The sequence below is a fragment of the Catharus ustulatus genome, chromosome 1 (assembly GCF_009819885.2).
Source record: "Catharus ustulatus isolate bCatUst1 chromosome 1, bCatUst1.pri.v2, whole genome shotgun sequence".
In the NCBI taxonomy this organism is placed as follows: Eukaryota; Metazoa; Chordata; class Aves; order Passeriformes; family Turdidae; genus Catharus; species Catharus ustulatus.
This window is the reverse complement of record NC_046221.1, coordinates 55,112,112-55,131,626: the sequence shown is the minus strand read 5'-3', so window position 1 is coordinate 55,131,626 and position 19,515 is coordinate 55,112,112. Positions and strand designations below refer to the sequence as shown.

The 19,515-nt window shown below is 41.1% G+C and overlaps 1 protein-coding gene across 2 annotated transcripts in view; it reads right to left on the bottom strand.

Annotated features, from left to right (window-relative positions):
* The window catches only part of EGFR (epidermal growth factor receptor), a 166,131-nt gene that overhangs the window by 42,023 nt on the left and 104,593 nt on the right, over positions 1–19,515 (bottom strand). For both annotated transcript variants that reach the window (XM_033065553.1, XM_033065562.1), the window contains exons 2-6: positions 7,012–7,163; positions 5,357–5,543; positions 4,573–4,707; positions 2,732–2,800; positions 406–524 (exon numbers count right to left, since the gene is read on the bottom strand). In XM_033065553.1, the coding sequence (XP_032921444.1) occupies positions 406–524; positions 2,732–2,800; positions 4,573–4,707; positions 5,357–5,543; positions 7,012–7,163 (662 nt within the window). The remainder of the gene's footprint in view (positions 1–405; positions 525–2,731; positions 2,801–4,572; positions 4,708–5,356; positions 5,544–7,011; positions 7,164–19,515) is intronic.

The following is a 19,515-nucleotide window of genomic DNA, read 5'->3' as shown; positions in this document are numbered from 1 at the left end:
AGCAAACCAAGATTATTACTGACTAGTGCTAAAGTAGTACAAGGCAAAGCTGTGCTGGCGTGGAAAACTGCTGCACCGTGGGGGCAACTGTGGGCCAGTGGACCTGCTCATGTGGGGAAGTTGCCTACAGCAAACACTTAGATGCTCTGCACCACTGTCACTCGTTTGGAACACACTAGGAAGGTCCACAGGCAGAGTCAGTAAAGACCAGCTAAGGGTGTTGTGAAGTTCATGTCATCTTCCCTCCCAACAACCACCCTTGCAAGGAAGCCCTGGAGCACCCTCCAGGTCAGCATCTCTCAGGAGGCCTTCTGGGGCTGAAGAAGGCTAGAGGACATGCAGCTGAAAACCCTGCTTGCAGTGTCAGGGATTGAAGCCTTTATGGTGGTGATGAAGCATCATTACCAGGCAGTCACTCTCCCGAGGGCCAGTGCATCCTGCAGCACACTGGTTGTGGCAGCAGTCGCTGGGCACCTTTCCCCTGCACCGACCAGAGCACTGCTGAGCACAGATTACTTTTGTTACTGGAAAACACAAGAAAAAAAATGAAAAACATCAGCTGTACTTGCTGCAATAAGATCAAGAAATACAGGGAAAGGGTCTGGTGCAGGTTCTGTGCTAGATTTTCCTCATGGGACATTATGTCCTCATTTAAGGCCAAAGTTTGGGAGGGGTGAGAGCGAGTGTGGGTGGTGGTAGAAGGGCTCATGTTCAGCCTGTAATTATCTTGGCTCTTATGAGGTGCTAAGAACTCTGATCCTAGCCAGGAAATATGTCCTGCTTAGAAAGAACAACCCTGTTGCATCAATGCCTAGACCAAGTAAAACTCTGTGACAGAGCCATTGCATCTTATAGGTGGGCAATAGGGTAGAATCTGCCTCTATTTCACAGAGAAAATTTATGATTATTGGTGCTAACTTTGGGAAAAACAATGTGACAGAATTGCCAGGACTCTGTACTATAACCGGAAACTGTACATTGTTGGTGTGGTGTTGTAAAATGTCCCTTTAATGCACTAAAATATTTCCAAAATTTGCAGAGGTAGGGGAGACTCACTCAGCAAGCAGATTTTATATGCACATTGAATTATTTTTCTTTAATGTTCAAATTTTTGGCCAAATCTTATCTTCATTACACAGCTCCCTCAGGGTTTGCACCAGTGCAACAACCCAAAGGAAGAACTGGCCCTGGTCCAGCTTCTTGCAGGGAAGCAAAAATTGCCTGCAACTTTTTGTTGAGAATTGGGAAAGCTTCTCCATTTGAATATCAAAGCAGAGAAAAGGATAATCATAACAATTTTTTAAAACCCCACAAATGAATGGCTAGCATGTTTTTGCACCAGAGACCCAAAATAGGATTGTTTGGTCTCTAATAAGTAAAAAAAAAATTACAGATCCATGGAGCCTGGCATAAGGTGCCAGAAGAACCTGATGGCTACTCTGCTTCATATAGCAGTGTTTCAGCTGTGCACTGTGCTAACTGTTATAAACTTCACAGTTGGCACAAATGAGTTACAATATTATCAGGAATTCCTGTAAGTCCAAAAGCTATGGTTAATTAACAGCAAATTATTTCCAAAAATACCCAGCTACAGAGAATATAACAGTGATTTTAAAAATCATATATTCTTTTTCCATTACACAATTCTGTATCCAAACTGTATTATTTTATATTTTCTTGTAGACACGTAAGCAAGGTAGTATATTTTCAAGGAAGCGGATTATTTCCACAGTAGCTTCTCTGATAGCAACTCCTCCACTCAACTAGAAACAGAGGAATAAATGGCACATTGCTCTACATGAACAGCATTTTGATACAATTTTTTCATAAGAATTAGCAGAGGAATAAAGTGCCTCATCACTTTGATAACTATTGACTAGAGTTTCCTGCTGGAAACATGTATTACATCAAACATTTTTACTTCCTATAGAGTATCCCACATCAATTTCCAGGAGAAAGAGACATACCCCCCATACTTTCTCCCATATGGAAATGTGGGATACATTTTCACTTGGCCAGACTCTCAAAATGCCTGGAGAAATGAGCAAGAGCCTGCAAAAGATTTTGTTTTATGCACTCGTCAACCTCCTGATTCCAGTGAGGGTTTGTAAATGCTGGAAGCTTGCAGGGCTGAGACCTGAGGTTTCACAAGGTCCTGGGACAGCTGTGCAGCCTCAGCTGCAGGAACCAGCCCAGGAAGGGCTTTGTAAGCACAGCCACTGTCCACCCCTAGAGCAAAACTGCAGAGCCAACTGACAAAAACTGAAGCTTACACTAAATGAAGACAGGAAAAGTACGTGCTTCTCTTTCCTCAAGCTCTAAGTCATATGAATTTGGTTTGAAATTTGCGGACAAAAAACTTAGGTTCAGGTGACTATTTGCAATGGAAAACTGAATGCAGGATGTTGCTTCCATTTGCATTATGTCTAGACCAGCAGCTTTTCCACTGAATTTTCCCAAAACAAAACCCAGTGTATTCCACCACTTTTTAAAGAAAAAAAAATAAAACAAAACACTGAAACAAATTGGTATGGTGTTCTTCCTCAACCTTTACTTTAGGAAAAATAAACTGTTGCAAAATCTCAGACACTTGTAAATGGATGTTTCTGCTGCTTTCTTACTATCAGGGAAGCCTCCTACCTGCATAATTATGGCTAGTTTTTCAGTAGACAGAAATGTAGTATGTATGTTAGAGCACACAAGCTATTTCTTAAGTAATCTACGGGCTTACATGTCTGGCAGTTTTGTTCACCAGGGCCCCAGCAGTGGTCTTCTGTGCAGTTCTGGTGGCATTTGGGACCTAAAACACAGAGAGTATAATATATAAGAGAGAGTGTAATATTCTGTAAACAAAGAAAACATCAATGTACCATGAACAACAGAAAACAATGACTTGAGATTTCCTTCCTGATAAGCCAGGGTAAGAAGCACCTATACAACAATGCTCAAAAAATTTGAGAGCTGAATTTGTTATCCTCTGTTCACCTCTGCTTTCCTACGTGCAGTTCTCCACCTCCACACCTTTGAGCAAGAGACGACAATACCCTGCCAGTCTAGCTTATGAAAGAGGCATATTTTTCCCAGGAACAGGAATCTCAGCTACTGCCCGGCTGGCCCTTCGGCTGGGGTTTTCATGCAATGGCAAGTCACCACTGGCTTGAAGTCAGGTATGTGCCAGCTGCTCTCTACAGGCCACATGTAAATCAGTGTTTCTGAACAAGGCAGTTCGAAAAAGAAAACAAATTCAACTGGATTCACAGGTTGCTGCCAGCTCCTCTGTCCACACAGTAATTTGACTTGTCTGCTTTGTGCCCTCCTCCCATCCTCTGTCAAAAATACTACTTATGTAGGACCATGCCGCAGATGGACAAGTGATGGAGAGGTGGGCAGGATGGACAGACACCTTGCCTGACCTTGAGCATTCAGTGCAGGGTTCTTTCCCTTTCCTCCCTCCTTGCTCTATTCTTTCTTCTTCTTTCTCTTAATGATAAGCAACATCTCAGAGAAACAACTTATTTTAGAGTATGGGATCATTATTAAAGCCATAAAAGGCTGCCTTAGCAGATTAATGTGGAATACACTACATTTAAAAGGCATTTCCTACTAGAGTGTTTCTTCCCACTAACATGTGATTTTCCTTCCCCCTGTCAGCCAACAAATAGCTGAACAAGTGCCAATACTTGTCCAAGAATTGATTGATTTGGTGTGGGACCAAAGAACTTTTTTTTTTTAAGTTAAAAAGTTAAAGGTTAACATTTCTGTGGTGCTCAGAGCCAAACTCCTGTACTGACATGTAGAGTTTGCAACTCCTTGATTATGCCAAGGCACTGTAGAAAAATAAGTCAACACAGAAGTTGGCTATTAGCTCTCAGGCAATTATGCAACTGGAAGAAGATAAAGAAAATATGTTTCCCTGCCAATTTATAGTGCCAGAAATAAAATGCTCAGAAATGAAAATAAACCCTCCTTTCTGTGAAATGACAGGGGATTTTACAAGAAACTCATAAGACTGAAGGATTAGCTTGAGTCTGCTCTAAGCATACGCTGTACAAACTCTTAAATATCCCCTCATCTCCCTGTTGATCTGAAGTGTCAGATTTATCTACCTGTTTATTATTACTTTAGCCAGGGTAATCTGTGTAGCCCAAAACAGGAGAATTTTACAGCATTCAACTTGGGCCTTAGCTCTAAAAAGGCTTCCAGGAACTCCATGAAACTCCTCATATGGTTTTTCTAAACCAGAGCCTTACATTGTAAACAAAGATTGCTGGAAAGCGAATGAATGCATGTTTTTTCTGAGCTGTCTTTCTGAGTTGAGCACATATGCAGGGTACTGTCTTAAACCAACAGGAACATTCCCAAGAACTTTGCTGAGCTAAGGACCTAACCATCATACAAAAATTCTATCTTAGGCCAGTGGTGCAGAAATGAAAGCACTTCTCTTAGAACAGGGCTTGGTGGCTGTCATTAGAAATTGTTGGACAAGAAACCCACTGCATGAGTGATGGGATGTTTGTTGTACTCTCTGAAATGGAGGAGGACACATAGCATTTTTGGTAAGTTAATACTCACAAGAAGACAGGTTGCTCGCAAATTCAAGCACTGTGGGAGGCTTCTTGTTTGTGTCAATGATGTCATTCCAAAGAACAGTGTCCATGTTGCACAGTTTGGGGTTGTTGCTGATTTTAACACCTCCATTGAGAATTTCTGTTACAGAAACAAAGTCACTAAGTGAAGCAAATCATCCCTAATTTGCCCCAGAGCATCCTCAAAATATCTCTGATCTAAAGAAAGAGAAATAAATGACATCTTTCTCCACCTCAGTCACATGATACTGACAAAAGGAACAATTTGCACCGCATCAGCATGCTGATGGTGTAACTAACAACAGGAACAGACCGACAGGTTCTGGAGAATCAGCTTTCTTGGATGCCACAAAGATACCACTATGTGTAGTTTTCTGCCTGGTGCCACCTCAAGGGCCCACAGCGCTCAGCAGAGTAGGACTGCTGATGTGCACAGGCAAAGACCATGTGAGACACACGTATTACCAGATCCCACAGGGATGTAACAGAAAATATTGAAGTGTATGAATTGGAATCAAATAATACAGAATAACAAATGGATGCTTCTTTGCCAGTTTTGGGAACAAAGATGAATCTTGATAAATTTTCTTTGTCTTTTGCAGAAGACTGGCTAGCAGGAAAACGATTAGAAAACTACATTCAGATCCTTGCTTTTAAAGTGGGGTTTGATGGCATATGACTGAGAGGCAATCTCCAATAAATCTTGACACCAATAAGCTGACAGCTGAAGTTGGCTTTAGAGGTGTCTCCACCTCTTGCCCATGTCTCACCTGAAAGTCGCTTCATTGGCAGCTGTCGGAGTCCCTGGGTTTTATTCATGTGGTAGTTGGATAAAACTGCCAGGGCATAAGAGTTGTCATATAGCACATTGCCTCGGATGATCTGGAGGTTTTCAAGGGGAATGACATCCACCATGTTAAGTGCGATGAGCACATAGCCTGCAACCTCCTGTATTGTCTGAGAGAACAACAGAAGAAACAAGGTGCTTGATCTATAGTACTTTTCAGTAACTGCTTTCCTCCTTCCACTTCTCCAATCCACCATCTTTCAATTTTAAGGAATGACAGACCGTTTAATCTCATTAAAAATAAATAAATCTAAGAAGAAAAAGGGACTATGTGAAAAACCTTGGTGGTTAAGCATGTATAAACTCACTCTTTCAGCAGCTACCAGGGGTCATTTCCAAAGGTTCAGCTTACCCCTATTCTGTTCCCAAGTAAGGGTAAGTGGAGCTGACTAGGGGATGCAGTAGGAAAGGACAAGAATGCATGAATGGCAACTAATTGTGATACTTCCCATAAACACTTTCCTGGTCTTCAACAACTGACAGCACCCAACTACCACCTGATTCAGGCTCTTACATTGCCTCTTCTATGTCCCTTCCCTTATTAATCAAAGGGACTAGACAACCTTCTCCTTTTTAAATAGTATATATCTTGGCAGGACAAAAAGACAAGTGATGTACTATTCCTGCAGGGTTAATTCCTGTCTTGCACTGTGAAATGTATGCTTTCTGTCCCCTTCAAAAATCACCACAAGTGAAAATCCTTCAGGCTACTACTTAAGATATTTTCTTTTTCTGTGAAGACTACCAGTAAATTTTCATGAGACTTTTTACATTCCTTGGAACCCTGAGTTCTGTGATCAGGTTCTGTTTGGGAAAGAAGAATGGCAATATTTCTAACCCATATGTTCAAACCATTTTTTGATTTTTTGATCTTGCTTGTTACTTGCTGGTGGAGAACCTGGAGGTCTTCATGTCAGCCATGGCTCCTCCCCATTCCATGGCTGCATTTCATCATCCATCCTCCTGTTCACGCCCTCCTCAGCTTGCCTTAATTTGCCCATGAACTTGTGCACAAAACAAATGTTGTGATGGGAGTAGCCCATGTGCCAATCACAGGGGATTATCTTGAAGATCGCTTCAAGAATCCTTGTGGGAAGTTATTGTAAAGGACTTGCCTGCCTGCTGAGGGTGTGAGCACTTCAGGTTGGAGAGGCACTCACCACCATGGCAGGGGAAGGGATCACAGTTTGGAGGGCAGGCAAAAGGCCTCCACACTTCAAAATTTGCCACTTGCTTTGTGCTTTGTTTTGCTTAACAGCACCACAAAGAGTTTTGGCCTTTGACAAGTGTAGTAACAGGTAAGGACGCAATTCTAATTAAACATAAGAAGAAACACATCTGCATAGCACCCAGCACAGGCTGGCAAGTGCTTGAAAAGCTATTTCTAAAGTACCTGATTTGTATAGCGGGGTTGAGTGCATTCTGCAACCTACAGGTATGCTTCAACTGTAGGCTGCAATTCCTCTGACATTAACTAGCTATGTTTTTGTATCACCACAGAATTTTATGAGCAGCTCATCCTTTGCACTTTAAGGATTTGTTGTAGCAGAGAAGGCCTCATTGGCCATGAACACTAACCTTCAGGAAAGAGAGGTCACGATTGTGCTCCACATATGTAATCTCCAGGTTGCTGAGTACCACCTCACAATTGTTGTACATCCTCTGCAGGCTGGTGAAATGGTCTTCCACATGTCCCAGTTGGGTCAGCTTGTTATTTGTCCCTTGACAAACTGTGAAGGAAAGGAGAAAGCTCCATGAAGGAAAGGAGGAATAACTACAGGGCAAAGACTTGTTGCTCACTTATCTTTAAAAACACCAGTAAGTTAAGCATCAGTTTCATAAGAAACAAGAACATTATCTGTCATGACTGTAATGGCAATAGTGTAGGAAATATGCAGTGTTTCCCAGGGACAGAGAAGTACCAGAATTTAGAGCTGGAATAACCCTCCACCACTTTCTGTTATAAAAAAGCTTCAATATGATGCTTTTGTACATAGGTAGCACGAAGTTTTCTGTATCACAGACATAACTCAGTTCCTGAAGAGAGGACATTGATACAGTTCCACTGAACACTACTGAAACTGGCATGCTACCAGGTACCATCAAAGGTGATTTCCCTGAGGACCTATTTTACATTACTTTCAGGGGCACTGGGTCTCTTTGTAAGCTCAGAGGAAGGAAGGGGGACTTCCTGAAGGATCCCTTAAGCTACAAATTCGGGGTTTAAGGTCTAACTGAACCTCCAAGGCTTACACATCTCTTGCCACTCTAACATTTTGGGAGTATGACAGATCCAGGAGATTTTCTGGCATATTCATCTTTGGCACTCAAATCCACCTCTGCCTGGTGGGGAAAGAAAAGGTGTCACACAGAACACCACTGAGATTCCAAATATTTATAACAGCATGATGGAAAAATTAATTCCCTCATGAGATTACATTACTCTGCTTTATTAAATCTAGAGGAACTGAAAAAAGTTATCACTGTCGTATCTGATTGTAATGAATGAGCAAAATGCAAAATTGCTCTGAGGAAAAACACCAGACACAACCCTCAAAAATTCTGTACTCATGCAGTCATTCCCTGGGCTATCCCTATAGGGGTCAAATGAACACCTCTCTGTTATGCTAATACAGAGCAATGGAGAGTGATATGGATGTGGTAAAAAACTTCATAACCCCTTCGAGGCACTCCTTCAACTCTCCTTTGCTCTTCAGTGGGAGTAAAATGAGGCTGTTATCATTTATGCAATGCAACCCCAGTCTGACTGCACAGCTTTCCATAACACATTGAAAGAATTGTATTCTTTTAACATGGAGAAATGAATACATTAAACAATACTTTTGTAGAGCCACAATTCATAGAATCATCCATCACAAACTGGGGTGCTGCAAAGCAAATAACAAAGACTCTTGACAAAGCTGGAAATATGTTTCAGTGCTAGTAACAAAAGACAACACCTGTTGAAGATTTACTGAACAACTAAAGTATTAGTAGGAAAAATAGTGTAATGACAGTAATAAAAACACCCTTACCAATCATCAAAACTATTCACTGAACATGTGGTACTTCTCAGTTCAATCATCAGCATTAGAAGTTACAGTGATAACGCATTAAATACTCTGGACCACATTTAAAGCAATGCTGTTCACTCACATTCCTCAGTTATTTCCCATTATACATCTAGATAAACATTATAGTGTTTGGAATCAGAGTGGTAACTGCTGGTGAATGGGAACACTGTGATGGGCTGTGAGTACATCATCTAAGCTGCTTGACTCTTTTTTTTATATTTTGAATTTCTGAATTTCTTAACATTTGCTTTAGAAATTCTAAGTGGGATTTTCTGTTTCAGTTTCTGTTCCAGTTTCAAACTTAACCATTGTGTTGTGTTCATACTTCAAATCTGTATTTGCTGTTTGCTTCAAATACAAGGACTGCAAATTATCAGAGTCATAGGTAGGGTTTTATTCTGCGGAATGATCACATTCTGAAAGTTAGAAATACTGTCATATGGTTAGTCTGCTCTGGGATATGTGCTGTTTTTGGGGACAAGGATGAAGAGTCTTTGAACTGACTGGAAAAGTCAAGGAGTCATCCCAGAGGGCATCTTTAATTTTAAGCAATGTTATCCTACAACCAAGGAAAGACCAGTAATAACAGATTCTCAGACTGTTCAAAACCTCAGCTGGGATGCTCAGTTTAAGCATCTCATATCTGATCTTTAGAACAGTTGGAAAGCACTCCACCATAGTGAAGGAGCAGGTGTAGTTTAGACTGATCACAGAAATAAAAACTTACAAGTCATTCTGCTGTGGTCTTCAGGGTCCACAAACGACCTGATGCACTTGTTGCATCTCTGAGGTTACCAGCCAAGATCTGCCTTGATACTCTAGACAGGCCCAATGCAAAAGCTGCAGTGCTTATTCTACACCTGAACCAAAGGATGACTGGAAGGAGGAGCTTTCTCTGGTAGCTTCCTTCTGGCCACCTGTGCCCTTGATTGACTCTGTACCGCTTGGCACCAGTCAGATCATACAACAAAACAGCACAGCTTGCTGAAACAACCCCTAAGACAAACTGCACTCATTTGACTGTGCTTCTCTTGGGATCAGACAAGTGTTGGAGCTCTGAACTTGGGTCAGCTGTCTTGAGAAAGACAGACTTTTTCACTGCTTACTAGGTCAAGGCTGAGGCAGCAGTCAGAGGGTATGGTTACTCTTGCACTTCTCCCTCTCCCATGGGACCTCTCAGGGAACCATGCCAAAGAGTTGATCAAAGCTACAAATAATATAGGACTATAAATAAATAAATAATTGGACAGAGGATATTTTTAGCTCAGGAAAGCTTGTTGATTTTGTTCACCATGGTGCTCAGCTCAGAGGACAGCAAGGAAGCAGAAGCAAATAGTTAAGAGAAGGAGCTTCCCTGCTTGTGAAGTTGCTGAAGGAAACCCAGACATACCAAGCTCTGCAAAGGCTTCGGCTTGGTCCTCCAGGACCTATGTTTTACCCATGTACAGTGAGCAGAGAGCTCTTTGATGGTTCTCTACCAAAGATATCTTAAGCTACATGCAAAGCCACTGGTCCCCTCATCACACCCTACATCCAGTAAACTGTATTTGTAGACGAGATGTTGGTTACAACCTGGAGAGTGGAAGGAAAAGGGCTACTTCTGATAAGAAATAAACAGTATGTGCCTGTCAGAGTATCAGTCAGAATACCATAGTGGAGCTCTCTCTCTCATGCACAAATTTTTGTTTGTGCAGAGATATAAGGGATCTAAGTATACCCACAAAATGAAGCTCATCACACCAATATTTACCAAATGAGAACCTGGGTCATAAGCAATATATGTTGAGCAATAAAACCCAAATCAAACAAAACAAGGTAAATCCCTGCAGCAGTAATACTGAACTCAGGCAGAGGAGCAGAATAATTTTCCAACTAGAACATTTGAAAAGAAAAGAAAATGGCCCGCTTGTATCTGATAAATAACATCATTCCTGCATTTTCTTTGCTTATGGAAATTATGTCATAAACAGATACATGCTATAATTATCTGTACATAATATCACACTGAATGCCACTCTGGCCAGAAGCTAAAGCACAGACAATGAGGTGCTCACCTTGCTCTGCAGAGTTTTAAGTGGGATATGCATGCTTGAGTGGATGGAATTTATTATGATATAACCTCTATTGAATTCAACCTATTTGCCCACTAAAGGACCGATTCTGATGCCACGCACAATACATTTGGTTTGTAATTTTGTTTCAATGTGTAGCAAAGCCAGCACTATCCAGGTTTAGGAGTCAGTGGTGGGCTTGGATACATATGATACATGTTTTATGTGGACACTTACACATTTTAGCCAAGAAGCAAGAGTAAAACATTCAGGGTGAGAACGTCCCTGACCAGTAGAAGAGTCAAGATCCAGAACTGAACTTCAGGGCATGGGCTGATCCCTGAAAGACAAAAGCTTTGCTTTTATCTATGATGTTAATATAATGAAAACATAGCCGCTCTGGAAAGTTTTGACACAGAGGGCATGTCCCAAGAGTGCTGTCTGTGGCAGTGCTGAGAGCAGGGCTACGTGCTGGGAGTGCAGGGTTCTCCTACCCCAGCCAGAGTGATCTCCTGGGCCCTTAGTGCCCCAGTCACCACTCCTGGGACATGGGGGCAACCCAGAATCCTGCAGGGCAGCATCATGGGATTGCCACCACAAACCATTTAAATTCTATGTAATATAGATTTTAGCCCATATGCCACAATTCCTAAATACCAAAGTGATGTTGATCTTGAACCAGTTGCAGCATTACCTCAACAGACAGGCTAACAGAAGTTTGGATATTGCTGAAATGACCCAAATGTCAGGTGCTGTATAAGGCAGCAGCAATCAAAGAGCCCGGGAAAGAAGAGGCACTCTATACCAATAAATGCAAACTTGTTGAATTTAGTGCTTACGAAAAGTGCAGGGTTTACCATCCTGGCCAACTAAAATCTTCTGTGTGTCTACAAACATGCTTGTTCCTCCCTTTCTCTGCCTCAAACTTGGACTTACAGGTGTATTTCTAGATGATGCAAACTGGTTCACCCTCTGCAACCCTTTGCTCCTTGGCCGCTTTTTTTCTTGTGCAGCCTGAAGTAATAGCATGAAGCCAAAGCATTTCCTAAATGGCATTTTCCCCAAGTGATGGTAGGAAGACACAGGGCATCCATACAGTTGTAATGCTAAGCGACAATATTTTCCCAAATCCATACAAGCTCAGATTAAACAAAGTGGTCCCTGCAGCAATTGCACTGATACAAGTAAAATCTGTTTTCATCTTTTCCCCAGAAAATCTCTTGATTACTGAAGTTCCAAGCCTGTCATGCATATTTGCCCCAGACTTGAGAAAAACCCCAGAGAATGCTTTGAAATCAAATTATCACTGATCCCCGAATCATCCTCTGTTTCTATCTTTGCTTAGCCTGTGTAAGTCTCCCTGCAGCTCTGATAGACACATCAAAATAATAACTCACAAAGGCAATTTCAGAGATATGCAAGTCCATTTCCATGCTTCATATGTCACTTATAACTATATATGCCCTCGTATGATAAATTTATATACTTTTGCATGTTTTATAGCCATTACTGACAACACAAAACTTGTACACAAGGGATATTTGTTTAATCTGACAGTGCATTTATAAATATTCCTCTCTCTTCACTCGTTAGCAGTAATTTCACTTTTGATTGTTTCTAGGTACTTAAAACACTACCTTGCCCGGTGCTTGGCTGGGATACAAAGCTGCTGCTGAAAGCCCAGGGAGATGCAGCTGGGTGTGCTACTATCAGTGCTGCCCACACCCAATACACTTTTATCAGTGTGGGGGAAAAAGCCTTTCAAGTGAACAGGAATAATAACTTTATAGGAAATCTTGTTCAATTTGGGTCTGCATGAGTAATCACACCATCCCAACCTTTGTCCCTTGTATCCCCCGGCCATACCCTGCACCTCCAACATCTTCCCTGGGGGAAAAACTGTTTCCCCTTTATGAGGACCTTTATCAAATGGGCCCTCAGAAATTAAGTGAAGATGCTTGCCATGCCAGCATAAATATGCACATCAGCTCTAAGGGCAGGTCTTTTATATCAGCTTCAAGGCATACTCTTACAGCTATCAAATGGATGTACATAACCTGCAGTGGAAACCAGTAAAGTGCACCTTACTAGCTGTCAAATGACCAAAATAATGATATTTAAGTTTTTAAAGAAGTACTAGAACAGACAGGACATTCCTCATCAAGACTAACCTATTAGAAAGAGAGTCATGCAATGCTTTCTCTAAAGAAAATAGGGTATGAAATATCAGAGATTGGAATAAGAAAGTGACATCATATTTTATGTAATCAATCACCTGAATAGAAATATTTCTTATATACCCACGTTCCTCAACTCTAGAGAGAGAAGGGATGCAGAATTTTCAGTTTTGCTGGGTTGAGCGTGTTCAACTCAATGAGTAAGATTTTCAAGAGGGAGGAAAGTTCATATTACACAAAAGGAAAACCAAATCTGCTGCAATATGCCATGGGAAGCTATGAAAAGGAAAGCTAGGAAACAAGTTAGGAGTATACAAACAGTGCTTACATGCTGGCACATGTTTTCCCTTGAGAACAGATTTGCAAACCCATATAATGCCTAAAAAGTCCAGTTTCAGCTTAATGACAGCCACATTTGGGCATTGGAAATTCTTCTGCAGAAGATATTGATTTTTGCAAATATCCAAGTACTTTATTTTAAAACATTGTGAAAAACAACCCCATGTGGCTTTAGTAAGTTCTTGCCCAAACAGTGTGGTTTACAATAATGCAGTTGCTGAGATTAATTCCAAATTTTAGGCACACTGGGACCAAAACAATGACAGAACTCTTTAAAATACTTAGATGGAAACTGTAATTGCAAAAATTACCAAAACTAACACCCTAGTTGAGAAAAAGAATATGCCTTGAGGGAAAGCTTTCCCAGATGATTTCTTATTTCTATTTGCTTGACAAAAACAACTTTTCCAAATAAATGTAATTTTAGGTTTCCCTTCCTAACTCCAGTTAGGAGTGGAGACCTGCCCTGCAATGTCAAAAGTCACATCCTAAATTGCAAAGGATGGAGGCATCATGACAGATGGCCTGATTGCTGATGTCTTAGCCTGAAAGAATAAATAACCACATACAAATCAACTTGCTCCTGGATGAAGACCTCACCAAAGTCACAGTATTTCTGACAACAAGGGATTCAACCTTATTAATTCCCCAGGGTGCTTTTTTCCCTCCCCAATATAATTTACTAATATTTCTATTTTTCTTCTTTGTTGCTATTATTTAATTCTGCATGTATATTTATTAATCCTCCAGAGATTAAGGCCAGACCAGTATGTGCTGAAATCAGTTTTACCACTGGCTGCAATGTGAACTGGATGGGGGATTAAATTCTTCTCTTGCTGACGCCGGTACAAATTTGGACATGGACAGGATGGACTAGCCCAGATTTAAGCTTTGCCCTCTGAATGTCTTAGGATAAAACTGTGGCTGATACAGATATTTTCTGTAAATATCAGCAAAATTTCAAAGAAACAGGAATTGTCACCTTCTGATTTTCCACAGTTTGGGGAAAAGCTGATTTCCAAAGGTGAATAATAGATGGGAATTTTGAGAGAGGGTATTTCCACTGAGGCACTGAAAGACAACCAGAGTTTAGCTCAGTTTTCTTCACATGGTTTTGTCAGTGACCTCTAAGAAGACTTCAAATCACTGCTGAGGATTCCTGCAGTTGACACAAGCATTGCTGGAGTTCTAAATAGCAAAGAGGGACTGATGACCTGCACAGGCTGATTTGTATAATTTAGGAAAATAAGCACCCTGAACAACATTACATGAACAAAGGCAAGGTGTTACATCAAAGACTGCAGAACATATAGTACACAGCAAATGGGGTCCTGTGATGCAATTGCCCTCAAAAAGACTTCGGAATAATATGAGTTGACCAGAGAGAGAAACCAGGATCCACTGGGTCCATCAGTGGCAAAATGGTGAAGGAAGGGAGTCAGGTGCTGGCATTAATCCCTGGTGGTGCCCTGAGGGTGGTGGCCTCTGCACTGGAGGGCTCTCCTCTCCCTGCAAAGCAGGTGCCACCTGGGGTAACTCCCAATCTCAGTGGTACCAGGATGCTCCCCTCAGGCTTCAGCCCTTCTCCAAGCTACATTTCAGCCCGTGTCCCTGACACATGGCCAGTGACTAGTGCACTAGGATTTTGCCTTGACATTTGCAGGTTATTTATTAAGAATGATGGCTGGAAAGACAAGCTCCCCAAGATGTTCTCCCCAGCAACTGGGGTGCTGCTGTTGGGCTGTTCTTCCCACTTACACCCTCTGGAGAACCTGCTACAAGGGTAACTAAGAGCTTGCATGGGGCTTTCTCTTTTGAGCTATTGCTCAAGGTTGAAAGGCCAGGTCTATTGCAAGTGCAATCACCAGTGAACTTTAATGAGCTGCTTCTACACTCTGTTAACAAGGAAAAACCAAGAATAAGGGAACTTCATATCTTTCAGGCACTATGCAAACATCCGCACACATATATACACCAAGATAATGAATATTTTATAAATATTAGACACAACATTTCACAAATTTTGTGCAGAAAACCACAGAAGCGCCTTCCCCACTTCATAACTGTACTTAGAGAAACTTAAGCCATACTGACTGTGCTATGTGAAGTCAGCCTGGACTCTGAGGTTCCCCCATGAAGTTTTTCCATGTGAGCCCAAAGGAGCAGGATGATGAGCTTGGCTCTACAAATATATCAGTATCAGGATGGGCAAAATGATGGGTTAATGCCCTATCTTGCCATTTTTAGACTCACTGAATGTATGTTCTACATACAACAGAGCTTCTGAAGCTGGATGTTATAGAGTGCAAAATGGGGCTCTTCAAGACAAAATGCCAACTGCAGTTTAGACATCCAAGTGGTGTACAGCACAGGGAAATACCACTGAGTGCTATGGAAAGGAACGAGACTACCACTGAGGAGGAAATTAAGGAGTGAGGGAAAGGCAGAGTTGGTGGCATATTGGTTATGCTGGATGGAAGTTCTGCCATCCTTATTCTTATTCCAGGTCCTCCAAGAGAAAGCATTGCCCATGCCTATGTTTTAGAACACTGATGTTCATGTTGTGTGAAATCCACATACTCACCAAAGTAAGTTTGTCTTGCACTGTACTATGTATACCCAAACAAGATCATGCAAGGAGCAATAGACTCCCAGCACCTCTGTGCACTCTAGTGGTTTGTTTCCCCCAAGGATGGGTCTATCAGGTAGCACAGGCCCTGGCTAGAAGTCCATGGCTGCAGTCCTCCCACCCTCCAGCTTCATACACCTGCACAGTTACTATATTCATCGCAAAATCCTGTGTGCATCCACTGGGCAGAGCTCTGGAGTGTGAGAAGGACTGTCACACAGCTCCATTCATGTCAGGTTCAGGCCCTGGGAAATGGCTCATAGATATAAAATGGTTCTCCTGGCATCCATGGTGAAGTTTGTATTACTGTGTTGCTGCAAGTGGTGTAAAAAGTTTGCATAGAGCACAGCAGCAAGCAGCCAAGAGACCTCCAACAATGGGCATGGTTCACCAAGCCTTGAATCTGGTGACGCACGTCTGGCAGGGATGTGGCACCTCAAGATCTACACCAAGATATTTGGGAAAACAAGTAGATGACAATGGATAAATAAGCCTGTGTTCTGGTCTAAAAACCCCTACATTCTTCATTGTTGTTTGTTCTGGCAACATCTATGAAGCAGCAGGATTTTATAGCATAATAAAAATAAATTGAAGATGTGTGGCTGCGAAAATATGGGATCAGTTGCTAGTTACATCAGCACTGAATTGTTTAAAATTGTTTCAAAATGAGTTAACTTGAGAAACGAGAGTTAAAGGCATTAAACTATGCTGTGAACATTTTAGCATGTGGGATTTCTTGACACACTGCAATTGCATATTTCAATTTGTGCCTTCCAATGAAAAAAGTCATATGTTTTTCTTTATTTGTATTAAACCAAGTCTTCTGCTGAAGTAAGTTGTGGTTCTCATGCACGTATTTCTGAATCCCCTGAGGTGCAAATTCTATGTGAGAACACACACTGCTCAAAAAAGACAAGAGAAACTGCTTACAGTTGATTTCAAGCAGAACACTAAAATCTTCCAGATAAGCAGACAGACATCTCTTAGAGATGCAACGTATGTGGAGTACTGCTGAAACACAACAGCAACCGCACAAGCTTCATTTGCTGCCTTGAACTATACTTGCCCACCCCCATGATAACCCCATCTACTTCTCCGTGTGGTTCTGCCCACCAAGGACATGGGAAATGCAGCTAGCACCCACAGTGAATGCTGCACCGAGCCTCTGGGCCCATGCAGCTGCATCAGTCCCGGTGCTTCCTCCCAAACTGATCTACAGTAAGTTCCAGCCTCCTAGGGAGTCAAGCTAGAAAGCTACAGAAATATCTACGCCTCAAAGTTCCCTACGGAACATCTTGTCCCTTCAGAATGAGGTCACCTTCTCGAGCAAGACTAAAACAAGACAAAATCTGCAGACAAGACTAAGATAAACAGTATTAACTGCTACAAACAATAAAAGGTACTGTTAAGTTACTACTGTAGTAAATGTCTTGCCAACTGACTACAAAGAACAAATGTAAGCTGATAAAAAGCTTTAAAGGTTTGTTTTCAACAACTGTGCATTCATGGGAAGAAATGCTAACACTTACTCTAGGACTTCCAGACAAAATTTGGATATTTGTGCATGTTGACAAGCAAGCAAGTTAATACATGATGCTGGGTTTGAAGAGCCTCTGGTAATATTTAAGTTTAAAAGGCATAGCAAAAAAGCATAATAGATGTAAATGAGGATCATCTTCTGATCTTCATTTAAACCTTGACTAAAACCCAGTGGAAAGACTGCTATTGAAACAAATGGGATCTGAATCAAGCACTTATTTCACTTAATTTAACTGTGTGAATTTAATAAATGAGGTAAATAGACTTTCTACCACCCTGTATTCTGGAAGGAGGAGAACTACAATTACAGTTTGAAAGCACAGCTAAAAAGCCACAAAATTATTTAAAAGCACCTGGGTAAGTTTTGAAGATGAAGAACAATTTATCTTCAAAAGTCTGGGAATAAAAAACATTGAATTTAGTCGTTGTTACTATAAATGTTGCATGTTATAGCAAGCGGACTGCTTTTGGAACTGGTCTCATTTAGCAATAGGGAATCTCAGTCATATTTAATGCCAGAGTTCAGTTCTGTGAAAACATGCAAACAAGTTCGAGCACCATAAAACGTATTTGAAATGCATGATTGCAGTCCATTTCATGCTGTTCAAACACTGAAGAAGTTCCCTCTCCATCTCATGATTTGCATGGTTCCTTCCTCATGTCCTTTCACCCTTTTCAGCAAAGCAAATGCTCCATGGCTTCCTACAGAGCTCAGAAAATCTGCAATCTGAACTCCAGAAATATAATGTAATACTGGATAAAGCTCTGCTAACACTCTTAGACTTCTATGGTCATAATGTCCATTCATGCCGGTCACAGAGAAAAAACTTCTGAGGTTTGTTTGTTTGTTGGGTTAAAAAAAATATTTTCTTTAAAAATACTAATAAAACAAATATCGAAAATGGGTCAATAAATTTTTTTTCCCTGAAAAGAACAAAACCTCCTATTAATCAAAAGGCTGTGCCTTGTATTGACCTGTGTGTCTTTTTAGGTGAAATTATTATTTCAGATATACTCAGAATTAATGTCTGTTAAATTATGAACAGTTTAAAATTGTTCTGCAGCTCCTTTGTCTCTAATGTTTGAGGGATGGTCTTTCCCAAGCAATGAGGCAGGAGAAGCAATGCGCTGCTTTATCAAACATGTCACCCCCGCCAACACGCAAATATGAAAATCCAGGAGATGACAGGCAGATAAGGATTAAAAGAAAATCTGCCCTTACATAGATGACACAAACCTGCTTTAACACATTCTACCCCCTACAGAAAAAATTGCCAGAAAGAAACTGCCCCATCAACTCAATGAACATGGGGAATAAACGCCCCCTTGTATACAAAAGTCTAGTACAACCTAAGCTCCAGTACAGAATGCGAAAACATTACCGGTAGCAGACGGTTGGACTGTGCTTATCTTTGCCAAAAGTGTCTTGAGGGGGGAAAAAATGCCAGGAACTTTTTACTAGTGAAGTGAAATGTATGAAGTGACATGAAAGCCAGAGAAGCCTGACTAGAACTAATCTCACTTGCTCCTGTTCCCATCTGCTCCTCTGTTCCTGCAATGTTTCTTCTGCAGAAGATTGCACGCAAGTATTTTGATTAATGGAGGAATTTTTTGTCATCCATTTGGTTTGGTGTTTTTTTTCTTTTATTTTTTTCTTCCACTCTGACTAGAAATAAATCAGCTTTTACCTTTAACTATATTACAATTTGAAAACTCACTGCTATACACAAGTCTGTGGCTTTTTTTTCCTAGAAGAGAACGAAGCCGGGAACATCCCAGTGCAAGCTCCAGCACTAACATCACTGCTGTGGAACATCTCAACAGTGTTGCAGGAGGATTGGCCCTGCTCATCTGCCAAGTGAATACACCGTGTACGTGTATGTTACTCTAGTGCTTCTAGGATGCCTTACACCTTCCAAAATCCAGCTGCACCTGCCTAAGAAACCCACTTCCTTTACTTAATCTTTTTGTGAGAAGAAGTTTCTGGACCAGCAAGAGAGAATTTAAATATATTTCTGGGACATTGCTTGAAGAAGCCACATTTTTCTCAAGCACATATTTTTGGTGGAAATTCAATGAAAGGAAGGATTGGTGGAGTAGCAACTTTAGAAGATATTAGAGGCAAACAATGTTAAGTTTTGAGATCCATCACTCCAAGAATTTGCATGCTTGAGTCTTCCAAGGACTTTTATAGAGTACTAAAATTATGAGGAAAAAAATTATGTGAGGTAGGCCTTTTTTTACCTCAGCCAAAACCAAAAGATTAAAAAAAT